Source organism: Vicia villosa, linkage group LG4 (assembly GCF_029867415.1).
Source record: "Vicia villosa cultivar HV-30 ecotype Madison, WI linkage group LG4, Vvil1.0, whole genome shotgun sequence".
NCBI lineage: Eukaryota > Viridiplantae > Streptophyta > Magnoliopsida > Fabales > Fabaceae > Vicia > Vicia villosa.
In genome coordinates, this window is record NC_081183.1 from 183,241,734 (window position 1) to 183,264,442 (window position 22,709).

The following is a 22,709-nucleotide window of genomic DNA, read 5'->3' on the forward strand; positions in this document are numbered from 1 at the left end:
TCCTCACAAGTCAAATGCTCACTCCTCTAAGAGAGTTATCAGAACCCATGAAGAGGGAGAAGCTTCCCATGAAGGATTCATTCCTACCACCCAGAAAGAGGGAGCACCTCGCACTGTTCGCATCCCTGCTAACAATCCGCCTAAGGACGAGGACTATGTGGATTTGCAATATGGGGACGTGGATGAAACAAATCAGGGACCCCAGCATAAGCAAACCCAATATGATTCTGAAGAGAATGCTAGAAATAGCGGACAAATCAAAGCGCTAGAAGAAATACTGAAAGCAGTAGAAGGATATGACGTCTTTGATGTGGATACCTATGAAATGAGCTTGGTGCCGGATTTGACTATTCCTCATAAATTCAAGGTACCCAACTTTGAAAAATACAAAAGACTTACATGCCCAAGAAGTCATTTACGCATGTACGTCAGGAAAATGGCTGCTTATGCCTATGACCAAAAGCTGATGATGCATTTCTTCCAAGACAGTCTAAGTGGGGCATCTGTTGATTGGTACATGCAACTGGAAAAGACACATATCCGAAGCTGGAATGAACTTGCTAATACGTTCCTAAAGCAATACAAGTACAATCTGGACATGGCACCCAACTGGATGCAGTTGCAAAATCTGTCACAGAAAAAGGAGGAATCCTTCAAGGAGTATGCCCAAAGATGACGAGAGATGGCATCCCGAGTCCAACCTCCTCTGTTAGAAAAAGAGCTGGTAGACATGTTTATGAGTACTTTGCAAGGACCATACTACGATAAGATGATCGGAAGTGTATCCTCAGGATTTTCAGATCTAGTGGTCATTGGAGAAAGGATTGAAAACGGGATCAAAAATGGGAAGATACAAGGAGCATCATCTAATACTTATCACTCAAAGAGGCCCACCTCAACCTTCGCTAAAAAGAAGGAAGGGGAGACCAATGCGGTAGTGCATCAAGAATCTAGACCTCCTACGTCGTTCCCACCTCAACAAAACAGATTCCAAGGTCCTCAAAGGAGATTTGATCCTTTACCCACTTCCAGAAGCGAGATACTGAAATATTTGATGAACGAGTCATTGGTGGAGCTCAAACCAATGCCACCTCCTCTCCCTAGAAAGGCTGCACCTAGATTCAACCCTAATGAAAGGTGCGAATATCATGCTAATTCTCCCGGACACACACTGGAAAAATGTTGGGCTTTCAGACACAAGGTTCAAGACTTGATAGAGTCAGGGGCAATCGCCTTCGACAAACCTAATGTGAAAACGAATCCCATGCCTCATCATGATGGCACAGTCAATGCAATCGAAGTCGTTACTGAGCAAGAGTTAGTTCAACAACGGAGCTCCCCCATAGATGCCCTTAAGAGGTATCTACATGCAAAGGGGTTCATCCTAGAACATAGCGAAGATTTTAAGGACACCTTGCAGAGACTCGTGGACCAAGGAGTAATTCAGCTGAAAGAACATCCTGAGGAAGAGTATGTGGCTATGCTAGATAGGAATGAGCCAATGATAATACCCAGTCAAGGGGCAAGGAAGCCACTAATTATTCCTTGTTCTAAAGCGCCATTGCTGATACCCATACAAGGGTACACTAGGATCATCCCAGTCAGAGCTCCGTACCCTGTGGACAAAATGAAAGCAGTTCCTTGGGAATATAACTCTGGCACTGATACTGCCGTAACAAACATTGTTGGGCCTGGGGGCATGACTCGTAGCGGCCGCATATTCAAGACTGCACAACCTAATGAAAACGTGACGCAAGCCAGCAATCAGACTACTGCAACCCCAACTGAAGAGGGCATGGCCAAGGATAAGGAAGCCACTAATAAGGACGCTGAGGAGTTTTTGGCGTTAATCAAAAAGAGTGATTATAGGGTGGTGGACCAGTTACACCAGACTCCGTCTAAAATATCGCTCCTCTCGCTACTAGTACACTCAGAGAAACATCGATACACCTTGATGAAAATCCTAAACGCCGATCATGTAACCAAAGACATCACTGTAAACCAATTCGATGGAATGGTGGCTAATCTCACCGCTGGGGCATGTTTAGGATTCAGTCATCATGAACTACCTCCACAAGGGAAGGAGAATAACAAAGCCTTGCATATCTCCATACAATGTGAGAAAGCTCACCTATCTAGGGTTCTGATTGATACAGGTTCGTCATTAAACGTGATGCCAAAAGTTACTCTCGATAAAATAGCTTTGGAAGGCCTAGTAGTTAGACCAAGTCGTCTGGTAGTCAAAGCCTTCGATGGATCACAAAGTCCGGTGTTCGGAGAAGTGGACCTCCCTGTGGTAGTTGGTCCTCACACTTTTTGCATCAATTTCCAAGTGATGGAGATTGAACCAGCTTACACTTGCTTATTGGGACGTCCCTGGATTCACGCCGCTGGGGCAGTTACCTCCACCCTTCATCAGAAAATAAAATTTGTGGATGGGAACTCTATAGTGACCGTCAATGGGGAGGAGGACATATTTGTTAGTAATCTGGATTCGTACCGATACATTGAGGCCGGAGAAGGGACACTAGAAACTGCGTTCCAAGCACTAGAAATTGCGACTGCTATCACATTGCCTTTTCAAAACTGCGATTTATCATAACTACGATAAGGAAACTCAAAAAGCCTTCAAACCATATCAGATCAAATTCAAAAGGCGTACAACCCTTATCCCGAACTACGTTGACTCTGATTCTCCCTAAGGAGATACGTAGGCACTTGGCAACAAGGCGAGTCCCCCTCCTCCAAACTCTAATCATATTCAAATAATTAGCCTTTTAACCTTATTAACTTTCTGTCACTTTTCTTTATGTTTGACCATAAACCGTGGCTTTATAATGCAACCCTTAGGAAAGGGTAGAGGGTGTCTAATACCTTCCCTCGACCTGAATATAGTATCTTACCCTGAATCTTTACAATTGCGTAAGGTTTCCTATTCGCCTTGGTAGAATAGGTGGCGACTCTAAACCTTCAATTTTAGGACAGGTTGCTACACACCACTGTGTATAAAATCATTTCGAAGATTATGGCAAATAGTATGAGTAAGGTGCTGGGGACCTTTGTCAGCAAGCACCAAGTTGCATTTATCCCAGGCCAAAAAATCCAAAACCATATCCAGGTGGCGTATAAGCTGACTCGAGGTTACAGTAAGAAAGGTGGGATGCCGAGGTGCATGGTCCAAATGGATATCATGAAAGCCTACGATTCAGTGGATTGGAATGTTATGCAAACTATTCTTGCAGAAGTTGGATTTCCTAGAAGATTCATAAAGTTGGTGATGCTGGCGATTACTTCTATTTCATACCAGTTCAACATCAATGGTGTGATATCTAAATCTATGAAGGCATCCAAAGGTTTGAGGCAAGGGGATCCAATCTCCTCTTGCTTTTCGTAGTCATCATGGAGTACCTTCATAGGAAACTGGACGGGCTGAGTGCAAATCTTGATTTCAACTTCCATAGCAAGTGTGAGAAATTGAAGCTTGTGGATTTAAGTTTCGCTGACGACCTTCTGCTATTCTCTAAGGGAGATAATGTTTTGTGACGATGATGATGGACATCTTCTCCAGTTTCTCACTATCCACAGACCTGAAAGTAAACCCCAATAAGCGTTACCTTTATTGTGGTGGTATGTCCGATAGTGAGCAAGAGGCTATCATGAAGATCACTGGTTTCTATAAAGGTAATCTTCCCTTCAGGTATTTGGGGATTCCGTTGTCGAGCAGAAAGTTGTCAAACAATCAATGCTTGGTGCTGGCGGATCGTATTGGTGCAAAAATTAGTCATTGGAGCTCTCACATGTTGAGCTATGCTGGTAGGCGCTTGTTGCATGGGAGAAAGTGTGTTTGCCAAAGAACCTCGGTGGTATTGGGATTATCAATTTGCAGGTTTGGTTTAAAGTGTGTTTGGCTAAGTTGTTGTGGGACTTATGCCATAAAGCTGATATCCTTTGGGTCCGTTGGGTGCATACGTACTATGTGAAAAATGCGGAGTTAATGAGGATGGAGATTAAGGAGAATGGATCATGGATTCTTAAAAACATCCTCAAGAACAGGAATACAGTCACCAGACTAGAGCAGTGGAAAAACATGGAGAACACCGGCAAGTTCCGGATGAAATACTTGTACTTGGGCTATCTGAGTCACTTGCCTAAAGTGGAGTGAAAGGGCCTGGTGTGCGGTAATAGAGCTAGACCTAGGGCGGTTTTCATGTTGTGGATGGCTTGTAACAAAAGGCTTGCAACCAAGGATAGGCTCGGAAAATTTGGTTGTAACGTGGACCGTGAGTGTGTTTTCTGTAGCAACTGGGAGACTTTAGATCATTTGTTCTTCGAGTGCAGGTATACTAAAAGTGTGTGGAGAATGTTCTTTGGTGGATGCAGGTCTGACATGGACCTCAAGGCTGGAATGAGGAGATGGCTTGGTTAATATAATCATCATCATTATCATTATCATCGTCATTGTTCATATATCATTTTCTAACCAAAAATATATAAAAAAAAGATTGTGGTTGTTTGTAGCTTGTTTCTCAAGGTATGTGACTGATCAGGAGACTCGTGAAAATTAGGGTTTTGAGGCCCACAAAGGAGCTCAAACATTCTCATATTCTCAAGTGATTCCCTTGATCAAAATCCAAGTCCAAGTGTGGTTCAATTCAAAGTCAACAACTTTAAATTTCATCTGGTGCACAAATTAGGGTTTTTAACCTAATTCATCTGGGGAGTTGACTTTTAATTAGGACATGACTCCACAGCTCAAATCATGATTCAAGGACGTCCAATTCTTCACCACAATCCATCCATATCATCCATTTGGTTAGAAGAGCTTGATTCAATTGATATTTACAAGAATGCAATTCATTTGGAAAAAGTCAAATGTCCAAGACTACCTTTGACTTTTGAGAAATTTGGTCAACCATGGAATTTTGAAGGTCAAGATCATGAATATATGTTTATTAAAGTCATGTGATCAAGGAAAATCAAGAATCAAAAGTCAACAAAAGTCAAAGTTGGAAGATTTAAATACTTAGAAAAATTTCTAAAGTGTTTTAAGCTTTTAAAGACCAAACTTCATGCACAAGTTACAACTTGATCCAGACTGAATTTGAGAAAACTTCCAACATGAAAGTTGTAGATCTCATTCTAAACTATAACTTTTCCACTAATAACTTTTTCCCAAAAAACCAACCATGTGAGAGATACGGGCTCATGAAGTTTCATCTAATACTTCGAAATTTTCCAAAGTGTTACAAGTTAGGTCTCTTACAAACTACATGGCTATCTTTCACCAAGATGCGGAATGAATTTGAGGATCAATGATAGGAAAATAGCAAGTGTACTATTTTTTCCTATGTAGTAGTAATGGGAAAATCCCAAGTATCGAATCTCAAGGACTGCTTGACGATATAGAGTTTTATCAGTGTTTCAATTAAACAAAAGTTCAAAAGGTTGTTTTGATTGGTTTTGCAAATAAAGTAAATAAACAGAATAATAGAACGATGAATAGAGATGAGTAGATTGCTAGGGACGGTGAATGATTCTTCATGCAACGAATTTTCTGTCTCAATACAATAACATGCTTTTCATAGTTAATTACCGGTTCTTTAGAGTATCTAATCCTAAGGCCTTAGTGAAAAGATCTTTGACCTCACAACCTAATTACTATGTCCATAGATAATTACGGTTATGATCAAGCATTCCAATAACAAGAATTTCCGGTTACAATGTGATATCCCTAGTCCTAGGTGATATAGATATTATATGTTCTTAATCATGTCCACAAATAATATGCCGTCCAGCTACACTATTCATTCATATTCAGAATCCGTTTTTCCGACGGGTAAAGCATTATTAACGGATGAAGAACAAATTAACAAATATGAAAAGTAAAATAGTTATTGCATCAATTGAATAAATTCATCACAATCCGAATCAGGGTCACCCCCTAGCAATGGGGGGTTTAGCTACTCATAAAAATAACAGAAAACATAGTTTTGATTGTAGACATTACAGATAAATGAAGGAATCAGATCTTCAATGGCTAATGCTCATAGAATCCTTCACTCCTTGCATCAATCTTGAATTCTCCAGCCTCTCTAATGTATTTTCGCACTCAAAACTGTCCAACCCTTGTCCAAACGCATTCTGGTCCTTTTATTTCTGTCTGACTGGGCTTTTCAGCAAGAAAGCCCAAATCTTCACGTGCACACGCGTGTGGGAACGCGTTTGGTGCTGGCAACACGCGTCCTGGGACGCGTTTAGGCAGAGGGGAAGTTTTCTTTGCAATTCTGGCAGCTGGGACGCGTGTGGATACGCGTCTGGTAGTCTGGGACGCGTCTGGGCACGCGTTTAGTGGTTTGGGTCGCGTCTGGGAACGCGTTTGCTCAGCAGACCTCAATATTTCACTTCCACACGCGTCTGGGGACGCGTTTGAGCAGCAGGATGTCCTTTTACAGGCTCCACACGCGTGTGAAGACGCGTTTGGCCAGGCCATGTGCTTTTTCATCAGTTTCTTCACGTTTCGCAATGATTTTCTCCACTTCATTCATCTGAGTCTGCAAACACTTAAACACACAACTAAAACGTAAAAGGCGGAATAAAGAAATAAAACACTGATTAAAATACTTCAAATGCAACTAAAAATGATGGTAAAAACATGTGTAAAAACCACTGATCAAACTCCCCCAAACTTAAATCGTTGCTTGACCTCAAGCGACAGATACAAAAGTCAATGATCTTCAGAGTACACCGGTGTTCATACGTGTGATATCTGTTTGTATTGATCAAGAAACAGTTGGTCCGACATTCACATGACGCGACGAGTTTCTGCCACCACTTTAAACCTTTAGCTCCCCTTTTGGATACCTCTCCAACTATGCTTTGCACTTAAGTCTCTTTCCGATTTTTCTCCTCTTTCATTCGGACAATCACATTAAGGCACTGTATTTCTTATAATAATTATCACATGCATGAAACAAATCAAGGCTTTTCATTTTTCCTGACACCAAACGAGCAGCAATTTGCTACCTTCTTATTACCGATGAAATTTTCAAACTTTGCAGTTATATATTGTCCTTTTGGACGACGTTTGGGGATCAACCTCCTTTGGGCTGAATAACCGGGTGAGGGTTACCCAACTTAGCGAGCCAGTTGCCTTTTACCGCCTTTTCATCATTTGGTGCCAACTTTATATCCTCTATTTTTTTTTTCAACCAATCATCATGCCTGTGAATCTGAGTTATGCCAGACTGTATATATAAACTACTCGAGGAGTACTTCTCAGGATACAAGTACTATGGTGCAAATCTACACGTTGGACTCGTATTTCATTTAGGGAACCAAGGGTGTTTAAACAAACCTCTTCTTGTCACATTATTCCAAACTTCCTGTCCTCAAACTATCCTCCCTTCATCTCTATATACTATTCCCGGTCGCTCTTTAAGATCAAAAACACTTCAAAAATAAAAATTTCGGTCAAAATTTCAAAATTCGGGACAAATATGATTTTGTAGGTCTTACACATAATATACCATCAATATAAATTAAAATGCAAAGAGTAAAACCTCCCCCAAACTTGAACGAAAAATTGACCTCAATGTTTTAGAACAAGCCCGAGAGAGGTGACTCACAGAGGGTAATGTACTCCATAGCTTCCACTTGAAATGCCCCTTTTATTTCCTGAAAAGAAAACAAACAAACAAACAGAGAAATTAATTATTAAAACTGTGGTTTGCCTCCCACGAAGCGCTTCGTTTAACGTCGCATGGCTCGACGGTCCATTACCCTTTATTATGGAGGGTATTTTCTATTCCACACCTGGTTGCTTTTCACCTCCGCAACCAAAAAATCATGAAGATGAAAGGCATGGACAACTTTTCTCTTCAATTCACTTACCCCATTTTTCTTGACTTTCTTAGCCTTCTTCGGACTTTTGATAGCTTCATGAGTTGTTTCTACCCGAGATGCTATGCTTGAAACTTTTTCTTGGAGCTGCTCAGGCCTTTTGTATTTTTTTTCACTTTCTGTCATACCGCCAGAAGTTTGATCATTTACAACCGCCCTATGCTTCTTAACTCCTAACATCTTCAAGGTTACTTCTTCATCAAAAGATCTCAGCGTTAGTGTCCCCTTTTCAATGTCGAGGTTGCATCGGCCTGTCGAAAAAAATGGCCTCCCAAGAAGGATAGGAGTTTCTTCGTCTTCCGGAATGTCCATGATGTGGAAGTCCACGAGGAATACAAACTTATCCACTTCCACGAATACATCTTCTGCTACCCCATATGATTTCTTAATGGTGTTGTCATACCCCAAAATTTGCCCTCACATATTTGCAATTGTCATTTTACTTCGAATAATTGACACGGCACATTGGTAAGGATTTGGGTGAAAAGGGTCCAAAGGCGAGAGATCCCAAGTTCGAACCCCACTTCTCCCTTTTCATTTGTTTTAATTTTTATTTCACTTTTTATAAAAAAATAAATAAAAAGAATTGTTTTTTAATATTAAATCCTAACATATAAAAGATTATGTTCACTTTTTATTTTCAGGGTAATAATATGTTTTTATAGAAAAAATCATGTAATTGATTCAAAAATAATCACAAGATCAAAATCAAATAAAGTTGATTTTTGAACTTTTAATTATTTTTGATTGATTGAATTGGTTATTTCCCTTTTTGTTGACCTAGTTTGACTAATATAAATAAGTGCATTCTTAGTCATAGAGGGAAGATTTTTCCGACCCTATTCTCTGCTAACAATTGAACCCTATTTTCTCTACCCCTCTCTCATCAGGGGAGGCTTAGTAAACCTATTCCAAAGCTTAAAGACGCGGCACCGAGTGGAGATGGCAGAAGGAGTTTGAAGCACATTCAAGTTGTTTTAAGGATCAAGAACGTCTCCCCAACCTTCCTTGGACCAAACGCGATCGTCACAGGCGCTTAAAGCACCCAGAATTGCCTTCGCAAACACTCACGGTTTGCCATTCGTCTCCATACTTAATTCTGTTTATTCATACATGCTGAACACGATTTAATTGTATCGCTGCATTTGTATTGAGATTTAGAACATATCTGGATTACTTAATTGCAGTTTCGGTACTGTTATGGCAAATTGCCATTATTAGGTTAGAGTTTATCAAATGGGGAATTTTGATAGGGGCCGTTTCAGGCCAAATTAGTGGTTTCGTTGGACTCGGGGAAGTGTTTAAGGTTGATCGGGGTTTTCGGTTAGGGTTTATCATGAATGTCTTGCAGGTTCCTACCATGGTCGAGGGCGAATCCAGGACAAGCACAACGAAGGGGACGATGAACAGTATTAGCGCTTTGTGTTTTTTTTAAAATATTATGAATTTGTTTATCTTGATTGGAAACGGATTAGTTAACAGCAACACAATATGGCATAACTGGCGAGGGAGACGTGCGCTTGACCCAACAGGAGGGGGTTCGATTCCCAGGCTCGCCAATTTATTTTTATCAATTACATGATCAAAGATCCAGTGTTCCTAGCCCGTCAACGTGCATGGTAAGCCTCTCAATTCCAGTTCTCAGATCAAGACAACCTCGGATCCAACGCATCTAAAAGATAAGGAACATACCATGGTCATCAGCGCCAACCACACTGGATAAAAGCTGAGTATTTCTAATTCTTTTTTATATTTTAATTATGCAACATTATTTTTATTTGGTTTATATATTTCTTTCTTTCCAAAATTCATTTTAATAAAAATCATTATAATTCTTTTTTTCCTTTTTCTTAAAAAAACATAAAACATAAAAATATTTATTATTACTAATAATTTTATTTAATTTAAATGATTAAATAAATTAATCTATTTGTTTAATTATTTAATTTATTTTTATTTTCATTTTTTCATTGATTAAGTTATTAGGGTTAGATAATTTAAATCAAAAAATATATATTTTACCGATTTAATTAATTAGGTTGAAAACCAATAATTAATTAGTTCGATTTTATTTATTCTATTAACTATAGTTAACTTGCGCCCTAATCAGGGTTTACAAGGATCCTTCCTACGCTGAGAATTTTTCCTTCTTTCTTGGGGCATTTTTTTCAGGGTTAGCAACATGGTTTCATTCGATTACGCGCCACGCCTTTCACAAAGCTAAGTCTCGATTAAATTTCTTTTATTATTCCTTATATTTAAACACAAATATTATTTCTGTCCTTTTTTACTCCTTTAGATTATTTGTTTTGCCTTGGTATTTTAGAAGAACCTTCATACACTCACTTCCTTCTTTCTATTCTTTTGTCAATTCTTTAATGGTCAGGGTCAATGCTTCATGCTCTTGGCAAATCTTTGCCCATCAACCTTCATTAATCGAAGCTAAGTATTTTACCCTTTTTATCGTACTTTTACTTTTTATTGATTATGGTTAACCGTATTCGATGTCTGAACTATAATGCACTCACCCTATTTTTGTTTGCCTTTTCAAGGGTTTATCAATTGCCAAAGCTACGTCATTGGTAACCCTAAACCTCATTTTATTTTATGCCTTTTATTATTATTACTTGTGTTAAAACCCATTGGGGATCCGCTGGTTTCATTGTCCCCTTCCCCTTTATTGCTTTATATTATTGCGTGGTTAGTAATCTTAGGGAGTGCAAGCCTTAAACTGAATTAGAATAACTAATTAAAAGATAAATATCTGAACATAATCACGTGATTGTTGCACACACGCACCCTTTTGGGAGTAACCTCTCTGTTGCCTTGTTGCCTGTTGCCTGTTGCCTTCGTGTTTTTTTGCAGAATAAGCCATGTCCCTCGAATACGAGGATACCTCAGCCTGTTGCCTCGATAATTAAAAGGTCATACGACCCTAAATGATGCTGCCTTCGATACACAAAAATGACCTCGACCCTCGGAAGTTGCCTACGGAAAAAGGCTGAGGTATCTTCTGGCTGCCTACGAAATGGCTTATTCTGATCCTTGCCTTAGACTACCTGCCCTTCTATGGCATGGGACAGTCTTATGGCAAAGGATGCTTCGATGACCCTTCAACCTCCAAACGAAAGGCTTCCTGCCCTCTTATGGAAAGGATAGACCCTTTCATTCTGAAAGGCTAAAAAGAGACCTATCATCTGAGTTTAAGGTAATTGCCCCTAATTGCCTTGCAATGCTCAAATCTTTTTATTATATTCTTTCTCATAATTTTTCAAAAGGGCAACGCTTATTCACAAGCTAAAGTCCCTATCTCTTTCATCTACATTTTCTAAACAAACGAGCAAGCAAAGCAATTAAGAGCCCATGGAAAACCATGGATGCAAAGGGTGCCTTACACCTTCCCTTTGCATAAATTACCCCCCGAACTTAGATTTTCTTTAAAGGTTTTTTTCTGTTTCTTTTTGCCTTTCCGAATATTGTTTGGATAAAATAAAAGTCGGTGGCGACTCTTGCTTACCGCGACATTTTCAAATAAAAAGTCAGTTCACCGTATTACAGAACTGGCGACTCTGCTGGGGATTTTCCGATAAAAGAGGGGTTACCTTAAAAGTTTAGGATTCACTTTAAAATGTTTTCTATTGTTTGTTTTGCTTGTTTTAATTTTCAAGGCTGTTTTGGGAATTCTGATATGTGAAAGATCCTACACCCGGATCTAGTGTACCTTAAGTATGTGGCATGAGACCAGGGAAGCTGTACGACATGTATCGTTATGGTTGAACTGGTAGCCACCGTTAGTGCGACGCTTTGGTTTGTCCTGATGGCCCTCGAATCTGATTGAGGAGACATTTGGCTACCGCGTGGTGTCACAAGCACTAATTCGCCCTTAGATCCTTAGTTGAACTTGACTTTGGCCTATAGGAAGTAGCGAGATAGCTGGCTTTGGATTCCTGACTGAAGCCGGTTGATACTCAATGCTACACTCATTGAGATTGGACTCTAGGGATGCTTTTGGCTGGCCGATCGAGCGCTATGTTGAGACAATGCCCGCGAGAAAGATCAGGGATATGAGCACCATAGAACCCGGTTACTATTCTAGGACAGGTTGAACCAACTTAACTTCAGTGGGGAGGGTACTTACCTACGAACTTCACGCAAGCCTTTAAATCTAAGGACACTTGTGTGACTTGTCTGTGTTTGCTACTAACCTTCGTTTCCCCGCAGGTTTTGTTGAAAGGACTTCTTTGTCCTTACCATCTCACACTAAGTCTAACAAATTGCATTCGCATAACATTCATGACATCATGACATCATAAACATAACATGATTTAACCCTTTCAAGGATCTTAGGGGTTTAGGGCGCACAATTTCAGGTACCTCTATCAAAGGTTGATTCCCCGATCAAGGGGCAAGAGGATTTATTTTCCTCTGGCCACATACCTTCCAATTCAAAGACACAGTACCAATCAAGGGGCAAGAGGATTTATTTTTCTCTAGCCATGCATTTTCAAATTCAAAAGTATCCCGAATCAGAGGCGATGACCCACTCGATATGGTGAGCTTGATTCTCAAAGAAGGACGTTCAAAGACAAAATTTAGAATCCTTCAAACAAAGACGTGACCAACTCATTTTCTAATGTTGCTAACTAGATTCCTAAAAATCCTTGAAAACATTTCATTTGCATTCATAACATCGCATAACAGGTTTCCTATGATGGATTTCTCATCCTTCCTCGTTGTTTATTTCAGCATCATGAATCTCGAACAATCAGTTAAGGATCTCCAAGCTCAAAACACTGAGTTCCAAGCCTTGATTCTGAATTTGTCCAAGGGGCAAGAAGAGGTGAAAGCCATGCTGACTAAAAAGAAGGAAAAGAAGGGTAAGAAGACTCGGGTGAAAAAGCTTAGACCGATCTTGCAACTCAGGGATGCTGAAGCCTCCGAAAAAAGTGATGAGGATGAGCAAGATGATGATGCTAGTATCAAAACTGATGCAAAAAGTAACCACGATTCTGCCAAACTCTCTGAAGAAGAAGAGGACTATTACCATGAGGACGAACATCCCGATGACAAATACAAGATGTTAGAAGAGCGCCTGAGAAGCGTGGAAATTCAGAAGATACCTGGGCTGGATTTTGAAGAGCTTGGACTTGTTCCTGGGGTCGTTATTCCTCCAAAATTCAAAACTCCCGCCTTTGCTAAGTATGATGGAGTCTCTTGTCCTAAACTACACTTGAGGTCTTATGTAAGGAAGATTCAGCCTCACACTGCTGATAAGAGGCTCTGGATCCATTTCTTTCAAGAAAGCTTATCTAGAACTCAACTCGAATGGTACTATCAATTGGAAAGTGCTAACATCAGTACCTGGGAGGATTTGATGGGTGCCTTCTACCAACAATATCGATACAATTCCGACCTCGCACCAACTCGCATGCAACTACAAAGCATGTCTATGGGCTCTAATGAAAGTTTCAAAGAATATGCTCAAAAATGGAGAGATCTAGCTGGAAGAGTCAAACCTTCCTTGACTGATAGAGAGCTGGTAGATATGTTTATGAATACATTGACTGGCCCTTTCTATAGTCATTTGCTGGGGAGTTCGTCATCTGGGTTCACTGAGCTTATACTGACTGGGGAACGTGTCGAGAATGGCATCCGAAGTGGTAAGATTCAAGTGGCTACATCCTCAAGTACTACAAGGAAGCATTTCAATGGGAGGTCAGATTCCAATGCTGTGTATGGACAAAAAAGGAAAAACCATGATCAACATATTGGGGCAGTTCTGAGCTCCACACCGGCGCCTCAACAAGGTCGTCAAGACAAACAAGTTACACCCAGACGTCAATTCACAAAGATCAACACGTCGCTAGCTCAGGCTTTACAACATCTGCTAAAGGCAAATTTGATCACTCTGAGGGATCCTCCTAAAAATCCTAACACCTCTGCTCCTAGTTACAAGCCCAACGCGAGGTGCGCATATCATTCTAACAGTCCTGGACATGACACGGAGAATTGTTGGCCGTTGAAGAATAAGATCCAAGATATGATCGACGCTGGTGAGATTGAGTTCGACCATCCTGCAACTCCTAATGTGATCACTGCTCCCATGCCTAATCACAACAAGATTGCTAATACTATGGATGGCTAGAAGGATGAACGTTTTAGATCATTAGATTTACTTTTGTTTGCAATTTCTATTCTGTTTGTTTAAACATTCGACTTATGATAGACATTATCTATTTTAATAATTATCATCAGTGCATTGCATATGTTTGTCTTGAATACATTATTTCGTTATCATTCATTTCAAATCACGTATTTACTTTGCATATGTTTTGTGTTTATTCAACTCCTGCTAAGCTGTAAGCCTTTTGAGGGAGGATGACGAAAACGATACCGCAACCTCATACAGTATTCTTTTGAACGGACTATGTTGACGATGTACAGGCATTATTTCAATTCCCAAACAGTGGAGATATAAGGATGATAATCCCTCGTTAACCCTTTTGAGCCTAAGTTGTAGGAGTTTTCTTTCTTGAATAATTCAAAACCTGTGATCATAACCTGGGGCAGGGTAGTTCTTAGTTAATTTGGCTGTGCATTCTATTTTAAGAGAACCATTCAGTACATCTTTCAACAAAGGTTTCAATCACAAACGTTCAACCGCACGCATCAAAGAAGTGTTGGAAATGTCAATCAAAAGACAATGACGGTTCATCAATCAAACAAGGCAGTCATTATCTTTCAAAAAGGAAAGAATGAAAAACATATATACAAAGAAAAGCCTGCTAAGTCAAAAATAAAAAAGATGACTTAGGCAAAAATCAAGGCATCCCGCTGACTGTAAGCTCACAATAGACAGTTCAGGCAAAAGTTAGGGATATCAAAAAGATGAAAAAAGAGAAGTCAATAAATTCTTGAACAACACAAAGTTGTGACTACCAAAAGGAAGAAATGACCGCCATATCAGAAGTTCTCATTACTTGCGAACCATCAACATTATCGAAGGCGCAAATCCATAGATCTCTTGGAACTTGAATGCATAAGTTGAATTAACGCAGCTTAGGATTGAAGAACATCACGAAGAGGGGTGGGTACAAATAAACTTTGAGCCTTTATCCTTTGTTTCTTAAACCGTGAACCAAGCCACGTTACAACCTTTGAAAGTCCTAATTGAAACATGGTTAGTTCGAAAGCATACTGTTACCAAAAAGGTATCCTGACTCCTTAAGGTTTACCATAAATGCCAAGTTGATGTCACGTTTTTACAAACGGCATGTTGTTATAAATATCATGTTCTTACAAATGTCGTGTTTTTACATCTCCTGCTTTAATGTTTTCCAAAAACTCAAGACAAACGTATGCATTGCATCTCATGAATTCATTATTAAACATATTCTGCTACATAATTTCAAATGTTAGCATCAGAAAGAACTTGTAACAGGGTACAACTAATGACTGAAAGTTATCCCGACAGACAAGATTACTTCAAGAAGCAGTGTCTCCTATGTATACAAGGAGCATGACATGTTTTGCCCAATCAAGCTGAGGCAATCAAGTCAAGATTCCAAGAATCTCTCAAATGACAAACAGTCAAAGGCATATATCCCAAGTGGGTTTCATACTATTTCCCGATCAATCTGGGGCAATCAAGTCAAGATTCCGAGAATCTCTCATGGATGCTCGAACAATCAGGGGCAAAGCTACTCCCCAATCAACATGGGACACTGTCTTGAGCCTATGATTACTGGGGGCATATCGCCCATAGTGTACATCTCATAAAGCCCTCGCGAGGCGAATCTTTCCAAAGTTCCTACTAGCAGGGGCAAATCTATGCAAGTCTAGTTTTACATCTTTATCAAATACTCAGTGGCATGTCCTAATCAAATCCAGGAATGGTAGTCACTATAATACTGGGGAAAATATTCAAGGCATCCATGCCTTCCCGCAATTCCGATTTCACAAAATCATATCCCCACAGAGCAATCCTCCAGAAGATGTCTTCCAACACTCTTATCCCAACAAAGACATGGCTCCCCAACATAGTTCACATCTCTGTTTTCTCTTTATCCCTAATCAGGGTACATCAAGTTACTGATCATCCCCAAGCAGAAATTATAAATCCCCAGCTGAGCATCTTCAAGATGAAATCAGACATCAAAATCACGAAGACATGGAGATTTATTTTTTTTCGACTAAAACAACATGGATCATAATCACATACCATATGACACAAACATATTCATGCATTGCATACATAACTTCATAATAAATTCATGCATGACATGCAAAATTTCTCATTTATTTTGAGAGACTCATTACATAACACATGCATCATGACATAAGAAAACTAACCTTTACTTTTCAGGATATTACTGTCTCTACTTTCAAGAATTAAGTCGATACCTTTGACGGTTCCTTAATGATCTATCTCCAGAGTTAAGTCGACACCTTTGACGGTTCCTTAACAACCTTCCAGAATTAAGTCGATACCTTTGACGGTTCCTTAATGATCTATCTCCAGAGTTAAGTCGACACCTTTGACGGTTCCTTAACGACACACTTCAGATATAAGTCGACACCTTTGACGGTTCCTTATACAATCTATCTACATATCTGAGTCGATACCTTTGATGGTGCCTCAATGATATGCTTCAGATATAAGTCGATACCTTTGACGGTTCCTTATACAATCTATCTACATATCTGAGTCGATACCTTTGACGGTGCCTCAATGATATGCTTCAGAGTTAAGTCGATACCTTTGACGGTTCCTTAACAACCCACATCAAGAGTTAAGTCGGCACCTTTGACGGTTCCTTAACAACACATTTCAGATATAAGTCGACACCTTTGACGGTTCCTTAACGACACACTTCAGATATAAGTCGACACCTTTGACGGTTCCTTATACAATCTATCTACATATCTGAGTCGATACCTTTGACGGTGCCTCAATGATATGCTACATATCTGAGTCGATACCTTTGACGGTGCCTCAATGATATGCTTCAGATATAAGTCGATACCTTTGACGGTTCCTTATACAATCTATCTACATATCTGAGTCGATACCTTTGACAGTGCCTCAATGATATGCTTCAGAGTTAAGTCGATACCTTTGACGGTTCCTTAACAACCCACATCAAGAGTTAAGTCGGCACCTTTGACGGTTCCTTAACAACACATTTCAGATATAAGTCGACACCTTTGACGGTTCCTTATACAATCTGTCTGCATATCTGAGTCGATACCTTTGACGGTGCCTCAACAATATGCTTCAAATTTAAGTCGATACCTTTGACGGTTCCTTAAATAACCCAACACAGACTTGAGTCGACACCTTTGACGGCTCCTCAACATTCAAACAAAAAAGAGAAGACGGCAAAAGCAGAAATTTCGCAACAATCCATACTCCAACAACTACCAGATGGCATCTACAAGCCCATCTCCGACAAAAAGTCCCTACTGCAAATAGGGCAAATTTCTTGGTATTCTAGTGTTCAATCATCTTCCACCTTCAGATACCGACTGGCACACAAACCACTCTACATCTTCAGGTTTAAGACAATTGAACAGGGGCAGCTGTCATACCCCAAAATTTGCCCTCACATATTTGCAATTGTCATTTTACTTCGAATAATTGACACGGCACATTGGTAAGGATTTGGGTGAAAAGGGTCCAAAGGCGAGAGATCCCAAGTTCGAACCCCACTTCTCCCTTTTCATTTGTTTTAATTTTTATTTCACTTTTTATAAAAAAATAAATAAAAAAGAATTGTTTTTTAATATTAAATCCTAACATATAAAAGATTATGTTCACTTTTTATTTTCAGGGTAATAATATGTTTTTATAGAAAAAATCATGTAATTGATTCAAAAATGATCACAAGATCAAAATCAAATAAAGTTGATTTTTGAACTTTTAATTATTTTTGATTGATTGAATTGGTTATTTCCCTTTTTGTTGACCTAGTTTGACTAATATAAATAAGTGCATTCTTAGTCATAGAGGGAAGATTTTTCCGACCCTATTCTCTGCTAACAATTGAACCCTATTTTCTCTACCCCTCTCTCATCAGGGGAGGCTTAGTAAACCTATTCCAAAGCTTAAAGACGCGGCACCGAGTGGAGATGGCAGAAGGAGTTTGAAGCACATTCAAGTTGTTTTAAGGATCAAGAACGTCTCCCCAACCTTCCTTGGACCAAACGCGATCGTCACAGGCGCTTAAAGCACCCAGAATTGCCTTCGCAAACACTCACGTTTTGCCATTCGTCTCCATACTTAATTCTGTTTATTCATACATGCTGAACACGATTTAATTGTATCGCTGCATTTGTATTGAGATTTAGAACATATCTGGATTACTTAATTGCAGTTTCGGTACTGTTATGGCGAATTGCCATTATTAGGTTAGAGTTTATCAAATGGGGAATTTTGATAGGGGCCGTTTCAGGCCAAATTAGTGGTTTCGTTGGACTCGGGGAAGTGTTTAAGGTTGATCTGGGTTTTCGGTTAGGGTTTATCATGAATGTCTTGCAGGTTCCTACCATGGTCGAGGGCGAATCCAGGACAAGCACAACGAAGGGGACGATGAACAGTATTAGCGCTTTGTGTTTTTTTTAAAATATTATGAATTTGTTTATCTTGATTGGAAACGGATTAGTTAACAGCAACACAATATGGCATAACTGGCGAGGGAGACGTGCGCATGACCCAACAGGAGGGGGTTCGATTCCCAGGCTCGCCAATTTATTTTTATCAATTACATGATCAAAGATCCAGTGTTCCTAGCCCGTCAACGTGCATGGTAAGCCTCTCAATTCCAGTTCTCAGATCAAGACAACCTCGGATCCAACGCATCTAAAAGATAAGGAACATACCATGGTCATCAGCGCCAACCACACTGGATAAAAGCTGAGTATTTCTAATTCTTTTTTATATTTTAATTATGCAACATTATTTTTATTTGGTTTATATATTTCTTTCTTTCCAAAATTCATTTTAATAAAATCATTATAATTCTTTTTTTCCTTTTTCTTAAAAAAACATAAAACATAAAAATATTTATTATTACTAATAATTTTATTTAATTTAAATGATTAAATAAATTAATCTATTTGTTTAATTATTTAATTTATTTTTATTTTCATTTTTTCATTGATTAAGTTATTAGGGTTAGATAATTTAAATCAAAAAATATATATTTTACCGATTTAATTAATTAGGTTGAAAACCAATAATTAATTAGTTCGATTTTATTTATTCTATTAACTATAGTTAACTTGCGCCCTAATCAGGGTTTACAAGGATCCTTCCTACGCTGAGAATTTTTCCTTCTTTCTTGGGGCATTTTTTTCAGGGTTAGCAACATGGTTTCATTCGATTACGCGCCACGCCTTTCACAAAGCTAAGTCTCGATTAAATTTCTTTTATTATTCCTTATATTTAAACACAAATATTATTTCTGTCCTTTTTTACTCCTTTAGATTATTTGTTTTGCCTTGGTATTTTAGAAGAACCTTCATACACTCACTTCCTTCTTTCTATTCTTTTGTCAATTCTTTAATGGTCAGGGTCAATGCTTCATGCTCAAGGCATATCTTTGCCCATCAACCTTCATTAATCGAAGCTAAGTATTTTACCCTTTTTATCGTATTTTTACTTTTTATTGATTATGGTTAACCGTATTCGATGTCTGAACTATAATGCACTCACCCTATTTTTGTTTGCCTTTTCCAGGGTTTATCAATTGCCAAAGCTACGTCATTGGTAACCCTAAACCTCATTTTATTTTATGCCTTTTATTATTATTACTTGTGTCAAACCCCATTGGGTGAGTGCATTATAGTTAACCGTATTTTTACTTTTTATTGATTATGGTTAACCGTATTCGATGTCTGAACTATAATGCACTCACCCTATTTTTGGTTTGCCTTTTCCAGGGTTTATCAATTGCCAAAGCTACGTCATTGGTAACCCTAAACCTCATTTTATTTTATGCCTTTTATTATTATTACTTGTGTCAAACCCCATTGGGGATCCGCTGGTTTCATTGTCCCCTTCCCCTTTATTGCTTTATATTATTGCGTGGTTAGTAATCTTAGGGAGTGCAAGCCTTAAACTGAATTAGAATAACTAATTAAAAGATAAATATCTGAACATAATCACGTGATTGTTGCACACACGCACCCTTTTGGGGTAACCTCTCTGTTGCCTTGTTGCCTGTTGCCTGTTGCCTTCGTGTTTTTTTGCAGAATAAGCCATGTCCCTCGAATACGAGGATACCTCAGCCTGTTGCCTCGATAATTAAAAGGTCATACGACCCTAAATGATGCTGCCTTCGATACACAAAAATGACCTCGACCCTCGGAAGTTGCCTACGGAAAAAGGCTGAGGTATCTTCTGGCTGCCTACGAAATGGCTTATTCTGATCCTTGCCTTAGACTACCTGCCCTTCTATGGCATGGGACAGTCTTATGGCAAAGGATGCTTCGATGACCCTTCAACCTCCAAACGAAAGGCTTCCTGCCCTCTTATGGCAAGGATAGACCCTTTCATTCTGAAAGGCTAAAAAGAGACCTATCATCTGAGTTTAAGGTAATTGCCCCTAATTGCCTTGCAATGCTCAAATCTTTTTATTATATTCTTTCTCATAATTTTTCAAAAGGGCAACGCTTATTCACAAGCTAAAGTCCCTATCTCTTTCATCTACATTTTCTAAACAAACGAGCAAGCAAAGCAATTAAGAGCCCATGGAAAACCATGGATGCAAAGGGTGCCTTACACCTTCCCTTTGCATAAATTACCCCCCGAACTTAGATTTTCTTTAAAGGTTTTTTTCTGTTTCTTTTTGCCTTTCCGAATATTGTTTGGATAAAATAAAAGTCGGTGGCGACTCTTGCTTACCGCGACATTTTCAAATAAAAAGTCAGTTCACCGTATTACAGGTGTGGTCGGCGAACCTTAATTGTGTCTTACTCTCACTAATCTTTTGCAATTCAAGCTTTTTAAAAATTGACAAAGGCATTAAACTCACACTAGAACCAGAATCGAGGAGTGCCTTTTTAAAAGTTATGTTATTGATAGTGCATGGTATTGCCACCGCTCCCGGGTCTTTCCTCTTTATTGGGATCTTTCTTGCTGACGAGACTAAACCGCACTTCTCAGTTGCAATCTTTTGTTCTCCTTCCACTAATCTCTTTTTCGCCATCACCTCCTTCATAAATTTCCTATACAAGGGCATGTGCTCAAGTGCTTCGAAGAATGGTAGATTTACCTCTAACTTTTTGAACAAGGCAGTGAACTTCTCAAAATCTTTCTCTTTTGACTTCTTCTTTGTCACTCGGGAAGGGAAAGGTAGTTTGATCACCAGTTCAGCATCTTTCTTATTTTTTTCTTCAACTGGTTTAACAGGTGGTATCACAACTTCTGGTTCTTTCGGATTTTCTCTTATTTCCAAATCCACCTCTATTACCATAGGGTCATCTATTTCCTCTTTTTCTTTTTCAGATTCAGCCACTCTTTTGCTCCTTGTTGTAACTGCATTAATCTTCTCTTGGTCTTTCGGATTTTGCACAGTTGAACTCGGAAATTTACCTTGTGCTTGTAGAGTGAGGTGCTGTGCTATTTGACCCACCTGAACTTCTAGATTTTTTATTGAAGTTGTGGTGTTCCTATGGTTGTTTCTTGTCTCTTCTTGAAATTGAGAGCATTGTCCAGCCAATCTCTCGATAGCTACTTCCCACTCCGCTTTCTGAGGGCCTTGTTGTTGTTGTTGATCTTTCCAAGCGAAGTTGGGATGATTCTTCCACCCAGGATTATAGGTGTTAGAATAAGGATTATTTTGCCTCAAAAATTTGATTTCTTCAATTTGCTTGGGAGTTGCAACACAACAAACAGTTTGATGAGGACCACTACAAATTTCACAGATTACAGGTTGAGCTTGTTGCACTTGAGCAACCTGTTGTGTACCTATATTCATAGCCTTCAACCTTTTTTCAACTTCAGCCGATATCGCATCTTCGACTCGGATTTTTAAGGTTTCCAGCTTGAGATCAATGATTCCTTCTAGTTTACTGGTACACCTATCATACAGCTCCAAATGCTCATTTGCAGCTATTGCTTCAATGATCTGGATGATACCAGAGGCTGTTGTGAAATTTGTTGAGCCTCCAGCTGCTGTGTCGATTAACTACTTTGTCTTGATTCTCAGCCCGTTCACAAACATTTGCATCTGTTCAGTTTTGTCCATATTGTGTGTCGGACATGCCACAAAAGTCCTCTTGAACCTTTTATAGGCATCCCCCAAAGACTCACCCTCCTTTTGCTTGAAGTTCAAAATTTCATACCTTTTTCGTAGAAAGACTGACGCTGGAAAATATTCATTTAGGAAAGCTTTTTCCATCTCTCCCCACGATGTGATACTGCCTGCTGGTAGCGAATAGAACCACTCCTCTGCCTCTTCTGCTAGAGTAAAAGGGAACATCCTCAATCTCTTTGCTTCTTCGGTATGACCATCAATTTTTAGAGTGGTGCTCATGGTCAAAAATCTCTGCAGATGCTTGTTTGCGTCTTCGTTAACCTTTCCGGTGAAAGGTTTCCTTTCAAGCTGATTGATGGTGCTTGGGTGTAGTTGAAAATTTGCAGCATTTACCGGTTGGTTGATAATTGTTTGTCTTCCCCCCGGTGTGTTTGCAGCACCATAGTCACCAAGGAGCCTCTCAGGAGGAGGAGGATTTTCACCCATGGTTTCTTCTTCACTTTCAGACTCTGAATCGGAATGAACTGACACAATTTCCTCTTTAGGTTC

General features: G+C 39.3%; 1 protein-coding gene across 1 annotated transcript; it reads left to right on the forward strand.

The window, feature by feature from the left end:
- The first annotated feature begins 1,054 nt into the window (after positions 1 to 1,054).
- On the forward strand, positions 1,055 to 2,602 carry LOC131598475 (uncharacterized). Its single transcript, XM_058871070.1, has one exon. The coding sequence runs from the start codon at positions 1,055 to 1,057 to the stop codon at positions 2,600 to 2,602; it is 1,548 nt and encodes a 515-aa protein (XP_058727053.1).
- Positions 2,603 to 22,709: the final 20,107 nt, after the last annotated feature.

Coding starts and splice junctions, on each gene's coding strand:
- LOC131598475 (XM_058871070.1), top strand. CDS start 1,055: ATGAACGAGTCATTGGTGGAGCTCAAACCAATGCCACCTCCTCTCCCT.